Source organism: Myotis lucifugus, unplaced genomic scaffold (assembly GCF_000147115.1).
Source record: "Myotis lucifugus unplaced genomic scaffold, Myoluc2.0 scaffold_1443, whole genome shotgun sequence".
Lineage (NCBI taxonomy): Eukaryota > Metazoa > Chordata > Mammalia > Chiroptera > Vespertilionidae > Myotis > Myotis lucifugus.
This window is the reverse complement of record NW_005872491.1, coordinates 30,776-47,276: the sequence shown is the minus strand read 5'-3', so window position 1 is coordinate 47,276 and position 16,501 is coordinate 30,776. Positions and strand designations below refer to the sequence as shown.

The window sequence follows — 16,501 nt, the reverse complement described above, 5'->3', positions numbered from 1 at the left end:
GAAAAAGGCCCAGCCGGCCTGAGTCCGCCCCCGGGGGGCTGATTAGGATGGGGGCGCTGGAGGCCCTGCAGAAGGACCGTGATGGAGAGCCCGGCCACGGGCAGCGCGATGCGCTGATGCGCGGCCCTACCCTCCCAGGCAGTAAACTGGGCCCTGCCGCTGCAGGGGCGTCGAACGCGCCTCGGATAAAAGCGGTCACACAGCCGGATCAGGACTTCGGTGAACAGAACTCAGAGAGCAGTGTCTCGGGACTTTAATTTTTAAAAAAATTAATATCAGAAGCCACTGCCTGTCTGCTGACCCTCAGCCCTCTGAGCCCCACGGCTTCCGAGCGCTGGCAGGGCTCCAGGCGGGGACACCAGGGACACAGGCAGAGGGGTGGCCTTGTGCTCACCAGAGCTCCCCAAAGCACAGCACAGCTGCTCCCGGCTTCTGGGTCCCTACCCCAGCCCCCACCCCAGGCCCCTGCCCAGCTCCCACCCCAGGCCCCTGTCCAGCCCCCACCCCAGGCCCCTGTCCAGTCCCTACCCCAGGCCCCTGCCCTGTGCTCACCAGAGCTCCCCAAAGCACAGCACAGCTGACGCCTGAAGCCTGCTCCCGGCTTCTGGGTCCCTACCCCAGCCCCCACCCCAGGCCCCTGTCCAGCCCCCACCCCAGGCCATGGGGGTGTGTCCTGACAACAGAGGAGACTGGTCTCTGACTCAGAGGCTGGAGCTGAGCAGGGAACACCCCGAAGGGGCTGGGCTGGCGGTGGCAGGGCCTGGGGTGGGGCCGGGCCCTGGCTGTGGCACACGCAGTCACACACGTGCTCTGGCAGCCTTCTGTCTGAAGGTGACCCAGGCCTGCGGGTGCAAACCCGAGACTCCTCCCCAGGGACAGGCGCTCACCTGTGATGACGCCATTCTTGTCCAGCGGCTCCTGCCAGCTGACCTTGAGGGACGTGTCCAGGATCTCGGTGAAGCTCAGGTGCCCCACAGCTCCTGGCCCTGGGGGGAGGGAGGGGACAGAGTTCCTGTCATACTAAGCCCATCCTCTCGGGCAGGCTGTGCGGAGAGCTCTAACTATGAAAGGGAAGCGGCCAGCCTGGCAGGAGCTCCCGGAGGCCCCGCCAGCAGCACTCACTGTCCTCGTGGGTGCGGACGAGCCGGGGCGCGCTGGGGGGCCCGTCGCCGGGCGTGGTGAAGCACAGGGCCGCCGTGAAGTAGGCCGTGAACTTCCGCAGGTGGCTGATGTAGCCGTGGTGCGCTCCGTGGAAGTCCGGCGCGATGGTGACCACGGTGACGGCTTCGGGGGTGTCGGCGGGCCACGCGAGGAGCTGGGGGGAGCGGGTTGGGAAGAGATTCCTTTTAGTCGCACGGCTTCAAGTCTGCACCAGAACTTCATGTGAAATTTACCTTCGACGTCATAATTAAGAGACGTTATAAATCCAACCTTTGTCATCTCACTGAGAAGCACTGAGTTTAAACGGGGTCTCAGCCCGGCCGGTGTGGCTCAATGGTTGAGCATTGACCTATGAACCAGGAGGTCACGGTCAGGTTCATCGGTCGATTCCCGGTCAGGGCACACGGCCGGGCCGCAGGCTCGATCCCCAGTGTGGGGCGTGCAGAGGCAGCCAATCAATGATTCTCTCTCATCACTGATGCTTCTCTCTCCCTCCTTTCCTCTGTGAAATTAGTGTGGTTGGGGAGCAAGGAACACGGACTCCAGCTGTCATCCCGACCCCGGACGAGCCACACGCACAGATGCTTCCCGACAGGCCCACCCCAGACCCGGCATGAGCCCGATGCACTGGGACAACCGTCGCTGTTTCTAGTTTCTGTCCAGCAGCTGCCTGGACAGGCGGTCAGGACACTGATCACACCGTAAAGGCACACAGTCTGCTGACACGGGGCAGGGGGGCTGCCCGAGGTCTGGCCACTGGTGTCTGCGGGACCGGGTCCCTGTGGCACCAAACATCGGGGGCCCTGGGGCTGGAGGGCGGCGGCCGCAGGACAGGAGCACAGCCATGCGGGTCAGAGCGAGCGCAGGCACCGAGCGAGCGCCGGCCTCGCCAGTCAGACTGGACGGAGCGGCACAGCCTCCTGCTGATCCACGTGGTTTCCTTTCAGGAAGCCGACGGCGGCCCTGGAGGCGAGGGCGGGTGAGCTGCTGGCCGGCGGCCGGGCTGGCGCAGACACGTGTTTGTGTAAATTGAATCCAAACGGAGAAAGAACGGACTGTGTCGGAGCAGAAACACCCTCTGCATCCGAGACTGCGCGTGTCCAGCTGCCAGGTGGGCGCTCCTCTCTAAGCGTCTGCCCGCGCCCACCTCCAGGCGGACGGTCATGACTGCGCTGAGGCCACGGCTCCAGGCCCAGCCAGGGCGGGGATACGGGGACAGAGACGACGCTTTCGGGACCTGGGCCCCAGCACATGGATGAAGGTGACATGCTCTGGCGACTAAGGATGAAGGGAAGGTGGAGGGTGGGGAGGGTCCGTGCCTCGGATTCAAATCAGAGGTGACCTGGGTCACCAGGTCTCAGTCCCAGGAGCCGAGGGAGGGAGGGGACGCCGCTCCTCACCTGATACAAATGTCCCTCAATGTCCCCCAGGCAGGGTCCCTCCCGGGAGGAAGTGGTTCCTGCAAGCCCGATCCCAATCCGCGAGGTGGGGCTCCCTCCCGCGGGGATGTTCACGTGGGAGGCCTTTCTCAGGAGACAGTGCTGTGTGTGTGGCCCCCCCCCCCCCAGCCCGGGAAAGCCAGCCAGGAGTTCCTGAGCAGCACAGCTGGTGGCAGGACCGGGGTGACTCCCCGGACCCCAGGAGAGGCAGCGGCCTCCGTGCTGACCCCCAGGCAGGGACCTTCCGAGACACCCCGGGGCGAGGCGCGTACCTTGTATCCCTGGGTGATGCCGTTGATGAACTGCTGGGGCGGGGGGTTCCACAGGAAGCGGATGGTCGTGGAATTCACCGCTTCTGCCTGCACGTTCTGGGGGGGCGCGGTGGGCACTGTGCCAGGCATCGCCATAGAGACACGAACCAACAGGAGGCAGGAGGGGGAGAGACGGAAACACTCTTAACCGGTGGCCGCCGGGCACTTCCAGCCCCGAGGACGGGCGCTCACAGCCCCGAGGACGGGCGCTCACAGCCCCGAGGACGGGCGCTCACAGCCCCGAGGACGGGCGCTCACAGCCCCGAGGACGGGCGCTCACAGCCCCGAGGACGGGCGCTCACAGCCCCGAGGACGGGCGCTCACAGCCCCGAGGACGGGCACTCAGCCCCGAGGACGGGCGCTCACAGCCCCGAGGACGGGCACTCACAGCCCCGGGGACGGGCGCGTGCCGAATGTCTGGGGAGCTGCTGGCATCACAGAGAAAGGGGCTGGGCCGCTTCTCCTTCTCTGCAGCCGAGTTCGTTAAGGCACCGGCGGGAAAGGGGCCCGGACCACCCGTCCCCGGGAAGCCGTTCCGGGGCCCGAGGGGAGAGCACACCCAGCTTCCTCCAGCTTCTCTCTCCCCGACCTCTGAGACCAGACCCGGTTCCTGTGGGCGCCCCTCCCGCAGGCGCCCACGCTCCCCCCACTGACCTTCACATGAAACCATCGCCCTCCCCGGGCACCGCCGCCTACGCTCTCGGAGGCCAGGCGTCTGCCTGTCACAGGGGCCCCATTACAATTTCCCTCTCTCTTCCTTTCTGTTATTGAGCCCAATCGTACACCTGCCCGGGGGCCCGCCCCAGGGAGTCACAGTCCAGGGGACACCCTCATGCAGCCGGAAGGGCGTCTCTGCATGAGACACACGATATACATGCTGGGAGGCTTCACACCGGAGCCGGGCCCGGCCCGGGGGGAGAGGCCTGAGAAAGGCGCGCTCCCTGGGAGAGTGCAGGGAGCAAAGGCATGGGATTATGGGAAAACCTGGTGACTGGGGAGCACGGTGCGCATGGCTATGGGGCGTGAGGGGGAGACCAGCGGAGGAAGCAGACGGGCCACGCCGGGTTGCCTCCCACACCAAACATCGGGGTCGACGATGTGTATGGGGCAGCAGGGGTGAGAGCATTCAGGAAAGGCAGCCCACCCATCCCAGAAGGCAGGGTATCGGCTGGATGAGAACCAAGACCCGACTGTGCGGCGTCTAAAAGAATCCCACTTGAAATACAAAGGCACAAGTAGCTCACAAGTACAAGGATGGAGAAATACACACACACACTGACTCCATCTGGAGGTTATGTTACCATGAGGAGCGCTAGGCTTCCTGCCCAGGATGAGGAGCGCTAGGCTTCCTGCCCAGGAGGGGAGCCGGGGAGGAAGAGGGAGGTCACATAGTGATGGCGCGACCTAGTCCTGCAGCAGAACTCAAAGTACCAGGCGCGAAACTGAGAAACTCAAAGTACCAGGCGCGAAACCGAGGAACTCAAAGTACCAGGCGCGAAACCGAGGAACTGAAAGTACCAGGCGCGAAACCGAGGAACGAAAAGGAAAAACGGAAACATCTACTGTTACAGCGGGAATTTCACTGCTCTTAAAAAAAACAGACAAAGAAAATCAGTAGGAGACACAAGACCTGAACACCCAACACCATGGAGCAGCTTGACCCACGTGATATTAATGTTTAAATCCACCCACCGACGGCAGAATACACCTTCTCCTCGGTGCACATGGAACTTAACCAAGATAGGAACAGTTTAAGCCCCAAACAAACCAAAACAAGTTAAAGATAATGCAAATCACAAAATGCATGTTTTAAGGCCCCAAAAGAATCAAACTTGAAATTAATAACAGGAAGATGGTGGAAATTCCCTAAATATTTGGAGATGAAGCAATGCACTTCAAAATAACCATGAGTCCAAGAGGAAGTCACATGGAAAATTAAAAAGCACTTCCAATTTAATGAAAATGAAAACTCAACATATCAAAATTTATGGGGTGCAGAGGTGTTAGAGGGAAATTTATAGCATTTAAATGTTTACCTTATAATCTAAGATTCTACCTTAAGAATGTGTAATAGTTAATTAAACCCAAAACAAGCTGATTCAAGGCAATGGTAAAGAAAAAGAGCATAAACAAAGAAAATGAAATTAGAAAAATAATAGAGAAAATCAACAAAACCAAAAGCTGATTCTTTTAAAACATAAATAAACCTTGAGCCAGACTGATCAGGAATAAGTGAGAAACCACAAATTGCCAATATCACCAATGTCAGGGAACACCTCTCCAAATCCCATGACGTTAAGAGAGGACAGTCCATTTCGTACATCTTTATGCTCATAAATTCAACAATTTAGATGAGGTGGACAAATTCCTGAAAAGAAACTCACTTACAGAATCTACTCAAGAAGAAATAGACAACCTAAGTTGTCCTACAGCTATTCAATAGCTGAATAGGCAATGAAAACCTTCCAATAAAAAAAACTCTAAGCTCATAAGCTTTACTGGTGAGTCTACCAAACGTTTGAAGGAAAAATAAAAGCAATTCATCCAAATCAGAAAAAGACATTAAAAGACAAGAAAACTACAGACCCGGATGTCTCCCCCATGAACACAGGTGCAAAAATGCTCAATAAAAATATCGGGAAATCGAATTCTACAATATATAAAAATCATACTTTATCCCGATCAAGTGGGGGTTATCTTACAAATGCTAAGCTGGTTCAACAGTCAAATATTCATCAGGGTAATTCTCCATGTCAACAGAATGAAGGAAAAAATGTGATCATCATAATAGACTTAGGTAAAGCACTGGATAAAATTTAACATCCAATACTGACTTTCACAAACTCTCCCAGGGAAGTAGAAAACGACTAACCCTGATAAAGGGACCGATAAGCCTCGACAACACGTAGTTAAGATACAAGGACGGGGTGCTTTCCCGTAAGATCAGGGACAAAGCCAAGACGTTGTTCTGACATGCCTTGTCTGGAAGTGCGAGCCAGTGCAAGAAAAAGAGATAGCAGGCACAAGGAAAAAAACAAACCCCTCTCTCTAGACACACAATGTAACTGTCCTTGAAGAACAGGGAGTCAAAAGTCAATTGTAGCCCGGCCGGTGTTGCAGTGGTTGGGCGGTGACCTATCGACCAGGAGGTCACGGTTCGATTCCCAGTCAGGGCACAGGCCTGGGTTGCGGGCTCGATCCCCAGTAGGGGTCGTGCAGGAGGCAGTCAATCAATGAGTCTCTCTTATCACGAATGTTTCTCTCTCTCCCTTTCCCTTCCTCTCTGAAATCAATGAAAACTATTTTTAAAAAGGTCAATTGTATTTCTAAACATGAGCAACGGAGAACTGGAAATTAAAATGACAAAGTCAATACCATTTAAAATACCAACGAAAACAGGAAGTAGACATAAATTTAACCAACTGCATGCAAGCGCTGGATTCTAAAAAGTCAGAACAGTGATCACAGAAGCAAGACTTAAGCAAACAGAGAGTCACAGCCCGTTAATGGGTTGGGAGGCGACCTAACCAAGACATCAGTTCTCCCCAAACCGGTCTCCGGTTTGAATGCCACCCTAGCAACGCTGTTGCTAGGAGCTTTTAGAGATTGGGAAGTTGACTTTAAAATTTATGGGGAAAAGTAAGGGAATTAAATAGACAAAACAATTCTGGAAAAGAACGAAACTGCATAATACGAACTATAAACCTACAGGAATTAAACAGAGTCACTGCAGAAAAGACGGACATGCCGGCCCACGGAGCAGCCAGAAAGCACCCGCGTGTGCACCAGCTGAGCTTTACTGACGCACAGGGCAGTGCTCTGGAGGAAGGATGCTTTGTAACAACGGTGCCAGGAAGAATGGGTGTCCATGTGCAAACCCCCATCTGGGTCCACACCCAGACCTTATCAGAGAACAGCCTCCTCACTACCCGGGAGATTCCAGAATCCTCTGTCCTCTCTGTCCCCCATCAGAGCTCACGGAGGCTCCGCCCCAGTCAGAGGACACAGGCTCAGGCCTCCGACTACCGCCCCCCCCCCCCACTTTATTAACACTCCGGTGTGGGGTGAATTTCCCGCCAAAATATAAGATGGCTCTGTCTTTTGGTTTTGTTCCATCCACCAAAAGGGTGGATTACAAACAAATATTTGGTAATACGCAGTTACAATCGGCCCGAGTTTACACGTTTCCCGCACTCCACCGCAAATCTATATGAACCGAGTTAAAGACGGCTCCCGCGGAGTACGCGCAATTCACGCGAGCCGACTTAACTCGTTTCCCCCACTCCAAGTGTTAAAAAACCTCCAACTCTTCTCAGCCCTCTTCTCTTTTTCCTAATTATTGTCATCAGAGTGACTCGCAAATTTGTGGGCAATGGAATTAAACATTTTCTCGAGTGAGAAAAAGCCCTGCAGCCAGCGCACCCGCCCTGCAATGCATCCCACACAGGAGCCCTCGAGGCCGGAAGGCTCAACTACAGGGGTTAGGGGACCCCACCCCTCTGAGCAAGGACAGGGCCCAGCTGGGGTTACAGGACCCCACCCCTCTGAGCCCCTCTGAGCAAGGACAGGGCCCAGCGGGGGACCAGTGTTCACAGAGGGCTTGTCCCCCAGGCCTGAGCAGGAAGCCGACCGCCTGCAGCTTGGAATCAGGAATCAGGCCTCAGGGACATTTTCTATGATAATTAGCATTTTAAAAAAATATTTATTGATTTCAGAGAGAGGAAGGGAGAGGGCGAGAGAAACATCCATGATGAGAGAGAATCATGGATCGGTTGCCTCCTGCTCGCCCCCCACAGGGATGAAGCCCGCAACCCAGGCCTGTACCCGGACCGGGAAAGGAACTGTGACCTCCTGGTTTGTAGGTCAACGCTCAGCCACTGTGATGATTAGCATTTAAAGCACCACCTTTGCACACCACGGTAAGATGAACGTGTGCTCTGTGGTTCTCCTTGCCCAGAAAGCCCCACTCCCACCAGATAACGGGTGCCCCGTGCAGATCCCGGTGTGTTCCAGTTGTAAATGCCACGCGGCCCATGCCCCTGGACACGGCTCATTCTCACCGCCAGGGACGGGCGCTCTGGTGGGAGCTCCCAGCGCTCACGGCCCCGCGAGGACATGACAGGAACCACAGGCGGGTGCGGACGCGGGAGGCGGCAGTGCCCTATCTCGTGCCCCGAGATGGGAGTAGGAGGCACTGCAGGGCAGAAGGCACCTCCGACGGGTTACACGTGGGCCAGAGACGGACGTCACTGTGGAGACAAACCTTGGTGCGAAGGCATTTTTGCCCCATTGAGGGTGTCCCGCGAGGGCGAGACGGGAGCCGCAGACCGAGCGTCTGCTGTCTGCAGCCCTCACTTCAGACGCCGTGCCGAGCCCGAGTGAACGTCAGCGGCGGCACTGATGTTCCGGAAAGTGGATAATCAAACGTTCCCTCGTTTCCGTAGGACGGGAAACGCTCCCCTCCCATTAGGAGGTGATGTCCTGAAACCAGAACAAACCCTCGCAGCACAGAAGGCCTGTGGCAGGAAGAGAGACGATGAGGAACCAAACCGGGAAGAAATGAGAGCCCGGGCGTGCGCACAGTGGCCATTTACAGCGGCCTCTGTCCTGGCCCCTCGGGGGAAGCCGGCCTCCTGTCTCAGTGGACGTTAGGGGGAGGAGCCCGCAGTCCACGCGGCCTGCGGGGTGGGCGGCTGCCACGGCGATGCCCACGTGCTCCCCGTAAAGGCTCTCCACCTGCCCCCTCCACGGCCACGCATTCCTTCCTGTGGCTTCGGCATGAGCCGAAAAACCGGCAACAAAAAGGGCCCCAGACACGCCCCCCTCGAACTGAGCTCACGGGAGCGCGTGTCCATGGCGGGAAGCGGCCGAGCTGGGGGCAGGAAGAAGGCCCAGTGATCGGGCGATCGGCAGACGGAACGATGCCCCAGGGCCTCCTCCCGGGGACCCAGAGCACATGGCTTCCCGGGCTCCCGGAGTGATTGGGACGGAATTCTCTAGAACACCGAGGACACGTTCCGTCTCAGTTGGGGGAATCACAAGGGGCTGTGACAGGCAGATGCTAAAAAGTCAGAACAGTGATCACAGAAGCAAGACCTAAGCAAACGGAGAGTCACAGCACGTTAATGGGTTGGGAGGCAACCTAACCAAGACATCAGTTCTCCCCAAACCGGTCTCCGATTTGAATGCACAAGAGAGAAGTGTGGGTCTGTCGTGGGTTCCTCACGTGCTCAGCCTGGACCCTGGACGCAGGGACTGTGTGATGTACACGGCCCCACCCCGGACCTTGCACGCGCCCTCGCCCTTGCCCTCGCCCTCCATCTGTTATTGCGACCACGGATCCCCGTGACTGCATCTTATCAGCAGGGCCTCGTGGCCTTTCTGCCCCGAATTCTAAAATGTGACACATCGACCTACAAATCGAGCAGCGAGACGCGAGCACACTTCCAGCCGGAGCGTGTTCCAGGGGCGCGAGGGAAGGTCCCTTCTGTCGCCTGACGCCCCAGTGGATCGGGACCCGCCTGTCAAATTCCCCTTGTGCGACACTCCCGCGTGGGGACGATGCGCAGTCCCGGTCGCAGCCGCTCTCCCCTGGAACAGGCTGCCTGAAGAGACACGCAGTCCCGGCTCCGGCCTCCTCACTCCCCGGCGGTGAGAGAGGCCGCTCGCGATGGACGGCCCCTGCCTGCCTCGAGTGGGGGATATTCCCACTCGGCACTGGGAATGCAGAGCGACGGCTCCTGACTTTTAGGGAGGACTGAGGCCTGGTCTCCGGGACGACAGCGGCAGCCGGTCCATAAGGGAAGAGGACGACAGCGGGTGACTTCAGGGGCCGTTAGGTCTCGGCCGTGACTTGGGGAGAGAAGTGGCAGTGAGAAACCTTGTCGTGTGAAAAAGGCCGAGGCCCGGGAGCAGTGAAAACGCCCAGGACGGTGAGATCGCACCTGCGCGGGGCGAGGCCCGGGAGCAGTGAAAACGCCCCGGCCGGTGAGATCGCACCTGCGCGGGGGGCGATAGGGCACCGGCAGCCGAGGGCACTGGCCCACGCCCAGCGCCTCCCGGGCCGAGCCGGGTCCTCCCGGGCAGTGGGACTGGACCGTAAAGAGCGGAAGGTGCCGGGCGGGCCGAGCGCGTGGGGAGAGTGAGGCTCCGCTTCATGACAGCCGCCCGGCTTTTGGGGGAGAAGTTTTACTGACCAGTAAGCTGTTTGCTTGAGTAACTGAAAGCAACAATAACAAACACCAACTGCCAGTTTCGTTCCCCCTCCTCCTCCGAGCGCATCACTGAAAACGGACTTCACGGACTCATTCCCTCAGGCACGCACAGGCTCACCGGGACTCCAGCCACAGAGACCCCACTCCGCGCGGAGCAAGTGCCGACCTCGGGGACCAGCCGGCGTGTGCAGCCACGGCCGGTCCTGGCGGCCGAGAGGGCAGTGAGCACACGCCTGCCCCTCCTGGTTACCGTCCTCTCGGGATAGAGGGAGAGGTTACATTAACTGGGGGAGCGAACCCTCCACTTTCGTTTCCAGCTGCTCCCATCCAGCCTTGCGAACCCTGCTCCCCCCAGGGCCCGGCGCTGGCGGCACGGCTTACCTCCCTGGAGCGTGTACTCGGCCACCGCCCGGCTGAAGACGCCCAGGCCGGCGCCGTTGTAGGCGGCCACCTGGATCTCGTACTGCGTCCACACGATGAGCTCGGTCACCAGGCAGTAGTTGACCTCGGGGCTGGAGATGTTGCGCTGCTGGTGCTCCCCCGGCAGCCCGGCCAGGCGGTACCTGCGCAGACCAAGAGGTGACTCCAGGGACACCCTCACCCAGCTCCTCTCGGGGAGGGGGTGGGAGTGAGGGAACAGCAGTAAGGCCAGGGAGCCGGACACGCCAACCCCGAATTCACCTGTTAAAAAGGTGGAGTCTCGCCTCACTGTGACCATAGCCCTGGGCGAGAGAGACACAGCCACCTATGAACTGAGTTAGCGGTTAAGGAGTCCGGCTTTTCAGGTGTGACTGTCCCGGGAGTGTAGGAACTTAGCACCCAGAGCTCCTGACATGACTTCCGGGGGGAAGTGGGGGTGCTGTCAGCCATCTGAGCGGTGCTTCCTGTGGCTGGAATGTTGGGGGAGAGAAGCCGCACTCTGGCCCCAGTCAGGAGGTCAGATTCATTCACGCAGGCCCAGAACCAGAACCAGGCCCCAGAACCAGAGCCAGGGGCTTTCAAAGGTGCTCCGCCCCTAGCGCACTAGCCACTGCTGGGTGTGCCGATCAGCCTGCGGGGGCCCTCAGAGCTCGCAGTAGGCTCTGCAGGATGCCCAGGGCCCAGGTTTATAGTTGCGTTCATTTTGTTACTATTATGTTAAAATATATTTTTATTGTTTTTAGAGAGGAGGGAAGAGGGAGAGAGAGAAACATCAGTGATGAGAGAGAATCACGGATCGGCTGCCTCTTGCACGCCCCACACTGGGGATTGAGCCCGAAACCTGGGCATGTGCCCTTGACCGAAATTGAACAGTGACTCCTGGTTCATAGGTTGACGCTCAGCCACTGAGCCCTGTGGCTGGGCTACAGTTGAATTCATTCATTTTAAAGAGGGACAGGCCTCCCCTGGGCGTAGGCGTGTGAACGAGGAGACCCTGTCCCGCCTGGAGGGTGTGGCGCCCTCCGCCCTCCTCCGGGCGGCCAGCATTTCCTGGCTCCATTTCGAGAAGCTGATCGGTGCCCTGGGGAGGCGAGGGGCGTGGACAGGGGTCCCCAGTCCCGGTGCAGCTTCCAGGCATCAGAGTTCCACCCAGAGCGAGAGTGGCTCTGGGGGAGGCGCCTGGCTGTGTGAGGAAAGGGGAGCGGGGAAGGGAGCCGCCGAGGGAGGAGGCGCAGCTGCAGTGAGGCAGGAGCCGCGGGGTCTCGGGCAGGTCGGGGTCCCCAGGCTCCTTCCTGACGCAGAGAGGCTCTGAGGCTGCGCAGTCCCGGCCAGTGACCTGTGCTGTCCCCGGGGCCGGCCAGAGGGCCAGCAAGGCCGCTGCCATCAGAGCGACGGAGGAACCCCGAAATCCAGGCCCCTGACGGAGAACAGCCCTCCCAGAGAGGAGGCTGCCAACGCACTGAGGACGGGCTCTTCATGGAAACCCGGGCCTCCTGAGGAGCCCCCCTCACTACGGACCACCTGGGGCCACCCGTGCTCGGCGGGGCCTGCCTGACGCAGTGGCATGGAGGCCCCAGGCTCTGTGCACCCCGCCCGGGGGCAGCCCTGGGACACAGGGTCCTTCTGTGACTAATGCGTCAAACCCCATTTTTGCTTCATGCCCCACTGACCTCTGCCCCCTCCCGAGTTGCGTCCCTTGACCTCGGCCCCGCCGGTGCCAGCATGTGAAGGCGCTCTCTGGGTGGAGCTGGGTTATGGGGCGGGGGTCCCCCAGAGAAACAACGGGGAGAGGACCGGCCTGGGAGAAGCCTGGGTCAGATACTGACCCCAAACCTCCCCACGCAGCAGACATGAACTTCGGGCATTCTCGGCCCTGGCACTGCTAGGGGCCGTCTGGGAAGAGGGGAAAAGGGCTCACACCCACCCGCACTCGAGTGTCCTGCTGTGTGAGGGGCCCAGGACCACGCACAGCCCATGGCACAGCCGGGCGACGGCAGAGGAAGCTCGCTCGTGGGGACCTCACGTGGACGCCACCATGTGCGTCCAGGGGCAGGCAGAGCTGAGCTCCCGGGACTCCGTGGGAAGAAGACGCAGGAGCTGGGTGGCCTCAGCTCCCCTCACTCTCTGCCCGGTTCTGCTCCCTCACGTGACAGCCATGGCCCTGCACAGGGCGTTGCAGGGCAAGGTGACTGGAGCGTCCCTACCCCCTCCTCTCCGACGGCGCCCCTACTCTTTTCTCTTCAACGGTGCCCCTACTCCTTCCTCTCCGAGGGCGCCCCTACCCCTTCCTCTCCAAGGGCGCTCCTACCCCTTCCTCTCCGAGGGCGCCCCTACCCCTTCCTCTCCGAGGGCGCCCCTACTCCTTTCTCTTCAACGGTGCCCCTACTCCTTCCTCTCCGAGGGCGCCCCTACTCCTTCCTCTCCGAGGGCGCCCCTACCCCTTCCTCTCCGAGGGCGCCCCTACCCCTTCCTCTCCGAGGGCGCCCCTACCCCTTCCTCTCCGAAGGCGCCTCTCCTGGGATGCGGGTGGGAGCCAGTTCTGAGAAACGCGGCCGCACCCATCAGCACCGTCTCCAGGCCTCTCCCCGCGTCGGTGCAGGATGAGCGGCAGAGCCCGTGTCCCGGCCCCGGCCGTGTCCTCTGCGGCGCAGGCCGGGCCATCCTGACCGTGGCTCGGGGTGCTTTTGCCGCAGCCACAGGACGCCGGGGAAGGCGAGGTCCACGGCAGGAGGGAGGGCGTTTTCTCTGACGGAACAAGATGACTTTTATGTGGAAATAACAGGAGAGCGTTTACAAAGGACACAGCCCTGATGCTCTTCATGAAGGAACTCCCTGCCCATCACGGTAAATATGTGATGGCTGCGCACGCGTCCTGACGATTTCTCACGCGGAGCCCTGACGGCATTTATTTCCTCTGTGGTTCCACAGGAGGCACGGGCCCTGGGGGTGCGTGCTGTGCACACAGCTGGTTTGCAAGCCGGGGGACGATTCGGGGATGTTTCCGAGCAAATCCACTTCGGCCGGGTCTGTAATTCCCGGAAACACTGACATGGCGGGCCCTGGTATCGCGTCCTCACTTCGGGGCTGTCAGATTTAAGCCCCGACACGTGCACAGCCCCCTTCCCAGCCCCGGCCGCTGGCTCCAGCGCGGAAAATCCTTTTAACAGCAGTAATCCCGCAAACAGAGGGACGCGCGGCCCAGGGGCCTCGGCATCAGAGAGATTTCATTATTAACTACCCGCCCGGAGCGGCCCGTGGGCTGACTGCTAACGTCCTCCCGGGGCCTCAGGAGCGTTCCTCCGTGTGCCCCACCCAGGCAGCCGCTGGAGGCGCGCGTGGTGGGGCCCAGGGCGTGAGGCCGGTCATTTCCATTAGTGGGTGAGCCCAGGACAAGCGTGACGGCCGCACAGGGGTGGGCAGGGCGAGCAGACAGGAACCGAGCCACGGCGCCCCTCCTGCAGCGGGCAGACGGCGGTCTCCTTCCCTCCTCTGGAGCGGGAAGGGCAGCTGGGGCATGGGAGGGGGGCAGGCCCAGCTGGTCCCGCCCTACGGACCCCGTGCACCCTTCGGGCGGCTGCTTTTAAGCCCCTTCAGGCAGAGGGTGGTCTGGCCAGTGTTGAGGGTGATTCACATGCTGGGGGAGGAACTTGAGAGTCACGGGGACACGGTTGTGACAGGCAAGCAGCCCCGCACGCAGATTGACATGTGTGAAATGACAAATGCGCGATGCGGACATACACACGGGTGCGCTGTCCTCCACATGCGAAGACACTGGCGCCGAGGAGGCAGCACTTCCTGCATTTCCTCCATTTGCCTGGGAAATGGCTTTACCCTCAGCCCCTCCGTCAGCCCCGGACCTTCTGGTTCCGCTCAGCAGGGCCGGGCGGGCGGGGGGAAGGTGGGGACGGCACCTGCCCCCTGCCCCACAGGCTGTGAGGGGGCAGAGTTCACGCCCGATTAACACACGGCCCCGCTGGGCAGCCCACTGGAAGGGATGCAGTAATTACCCTTTAATCCGCTGTTTTCTTCTCTTCACTCGTGTCAACAAACGACTGTAATTAGCACAGTCGGGCAGCTTTCGAGTTAGCGTTCTGGCGAAGGAGGGGTCCTCCCTCCCACGCAGCCCCGCAGCCCTTCCGGCAGGTCCTCCCACGTCCCTCCGGCCTGCCCACCCCCCCGGGGCAGGGGCCAGGCTGCCTGCAGGTGTGTGAGTGTGGCCTGCCCTGTGTTTCAAAGTATTTTGATTTCACGCCCAACCCTGGAAAGCTGTGAGACTGCATGTAGAAAGCTCGACTTTATAATTCCTTTGAAACACGAGGAAACCTGGCAACACTGAGCAACATGCCGGCGTGGTAACGTCTGGTTAATAACTCACTCAGCTGCATTGTTATTCATTAAAAATCATGGCGGATAGTAGTTCACGCCCCTGGTAAAAGCTCAGAATGAGAGCATCTACGAGGAAGGGTGCACCTTGCCCCATGCTTCTCCCAAAAGGCAGCCACCGACACCGTGTCCTATGTGTAACCCTACAGACGGACCCCAGCTCTGCCAGCTACCGAGCACCCGGCCTCTGCACTTTGCCGCACTCCCCACCACTCCCTGGAGCTCACCACTGGGCTCACCGCTTGCTTACACTGGGCTCCTATACACATTCGCGTTCGCAACCTCAGCTAAAGAGACGCCCGCCTCCACCGTGACAGCCCCGCCCCGGCCAGCCCGGCCACTTGCCTGAGGATGTAGCCGCGCAGCACCCCGTTGTGCTCCGTCTCGGGGGGCGGCTGCCACTGCACCATGATGGACTGGTTGGTGCGCCCACTGGCCACTATGTTTTTCGGGGGCGCACTGGGCGGTTCTTCCGGCAACATCAGCCTGGAAATGAAGACGGAGGAAGGAGAGGTCAGCGCCGGCTCGGAGGACTCGCATTTGCACTCGCCGTCGGGCTGGATCCCGAGCCCAACTGTTTACCAACATCGAGCGACGAAGACCGTGAGACACACAGCCCATCCCACGGGAGGGCTGAGCCTGACGTAGCTGAGCAGATCCACACAGGAGGGCACCAGCTAGCAGGCACCAGCAGGCACAGGGGCCTGTTCTGTCAACAACCCCACACAGGAGGGCACCAGCTAGCAGGCATCAGCAGGCACAGGGGCCTGTTCTGTCTGAACAACCCCCCTGGGCTCTTTCAAAGCCTCGCAGCCGAGGAGATGGCCTGCAGGCCCGCGCCCGCCCCTTCCAAATTATTTTCTTCGCTCTGTCCAACTCCGCACAGCCAACTCCATGTTTTAGAAAAGGCATTTTCGTTCCTCTCATTCCACTAGTTCCTGACTCCCGCCCGCGGAGAGCGCAGGCTGGTGGGAGGCTCACAGACACGGCACGGTGGCACTTCCCGCCCCGCACCCCGGGGACGGGCGAGCGGAGAGACCCCTGAGGGAGGTGACAGCCCCGGAGACCCTGCGGCTCCTTCAGTCCCCTTTAAGGCGGTGGCGCCTGCGCCCACCTGGCGGCATTGGGACGGGCAAAGGCACTGAACGCTGTAAACTCCTTTTTGGTTTCGTTAATCCTCACCTGAGGATGTTTTCCCATTGATTTTTTGAGAAAGTGGAAGGGAGGGGGAGAGAGAGAAACATTGATGTGAGAGAGACATATGGATTGGTTGCCTCCCCGCTGGGATCAAATCTGCAATGGAGGTACGTGCCCTTGACCGGAATCGAACCCGGGACCCTTTTAGTCTGTGGGCAGACGCTCTAACTGCTGAGCCAAACTGGCCGGGGCTTAACGCTTAAACTCCTAACGGCACGTGCCCCACGGCCGCGCACAGGTACGCCGTGGCTCCGACACTGCTCAGCGCCATGCGCAGCCTCGCTCGGCCCCCTGCGCGGCCCGTCTGTCAGTTTTTCCCACGTCGTCTTTGCGGGGTGGCCCCGGCGGGGGGCTGGTGGCTTGGTCGTCCCCCCTT

General features: G+C 59.8%; 1 protein-coding gene across 1 annotated transcript in view; it reads right to left on the bottom strand.

The window, feature by feature from the left end:
• LOC102442654 (protein sidekick-1-like) overlaps positions 1-16,501 on the bottom strand; it is a gene marked incomplete at its 3' end in the record, with an annotated part of 50,424 nt that overhangs the window by 11,845 nt on the left and 22,078 nt on the right. The window contains 5 exon segments of the mRNA XM_014449820.1: positions 888-986; positions 1,123-1,315; positions 2,873-2,988; positions 10,507-10,688; positions 15,274-15,414. Coding sequence (XP_014305306.1) covers positions 888-986; positions 1,123-1,315; positions 2,873-2,988; positions 10,507-10,688; positions 15,274-15,414 — 731 coding nt within the window.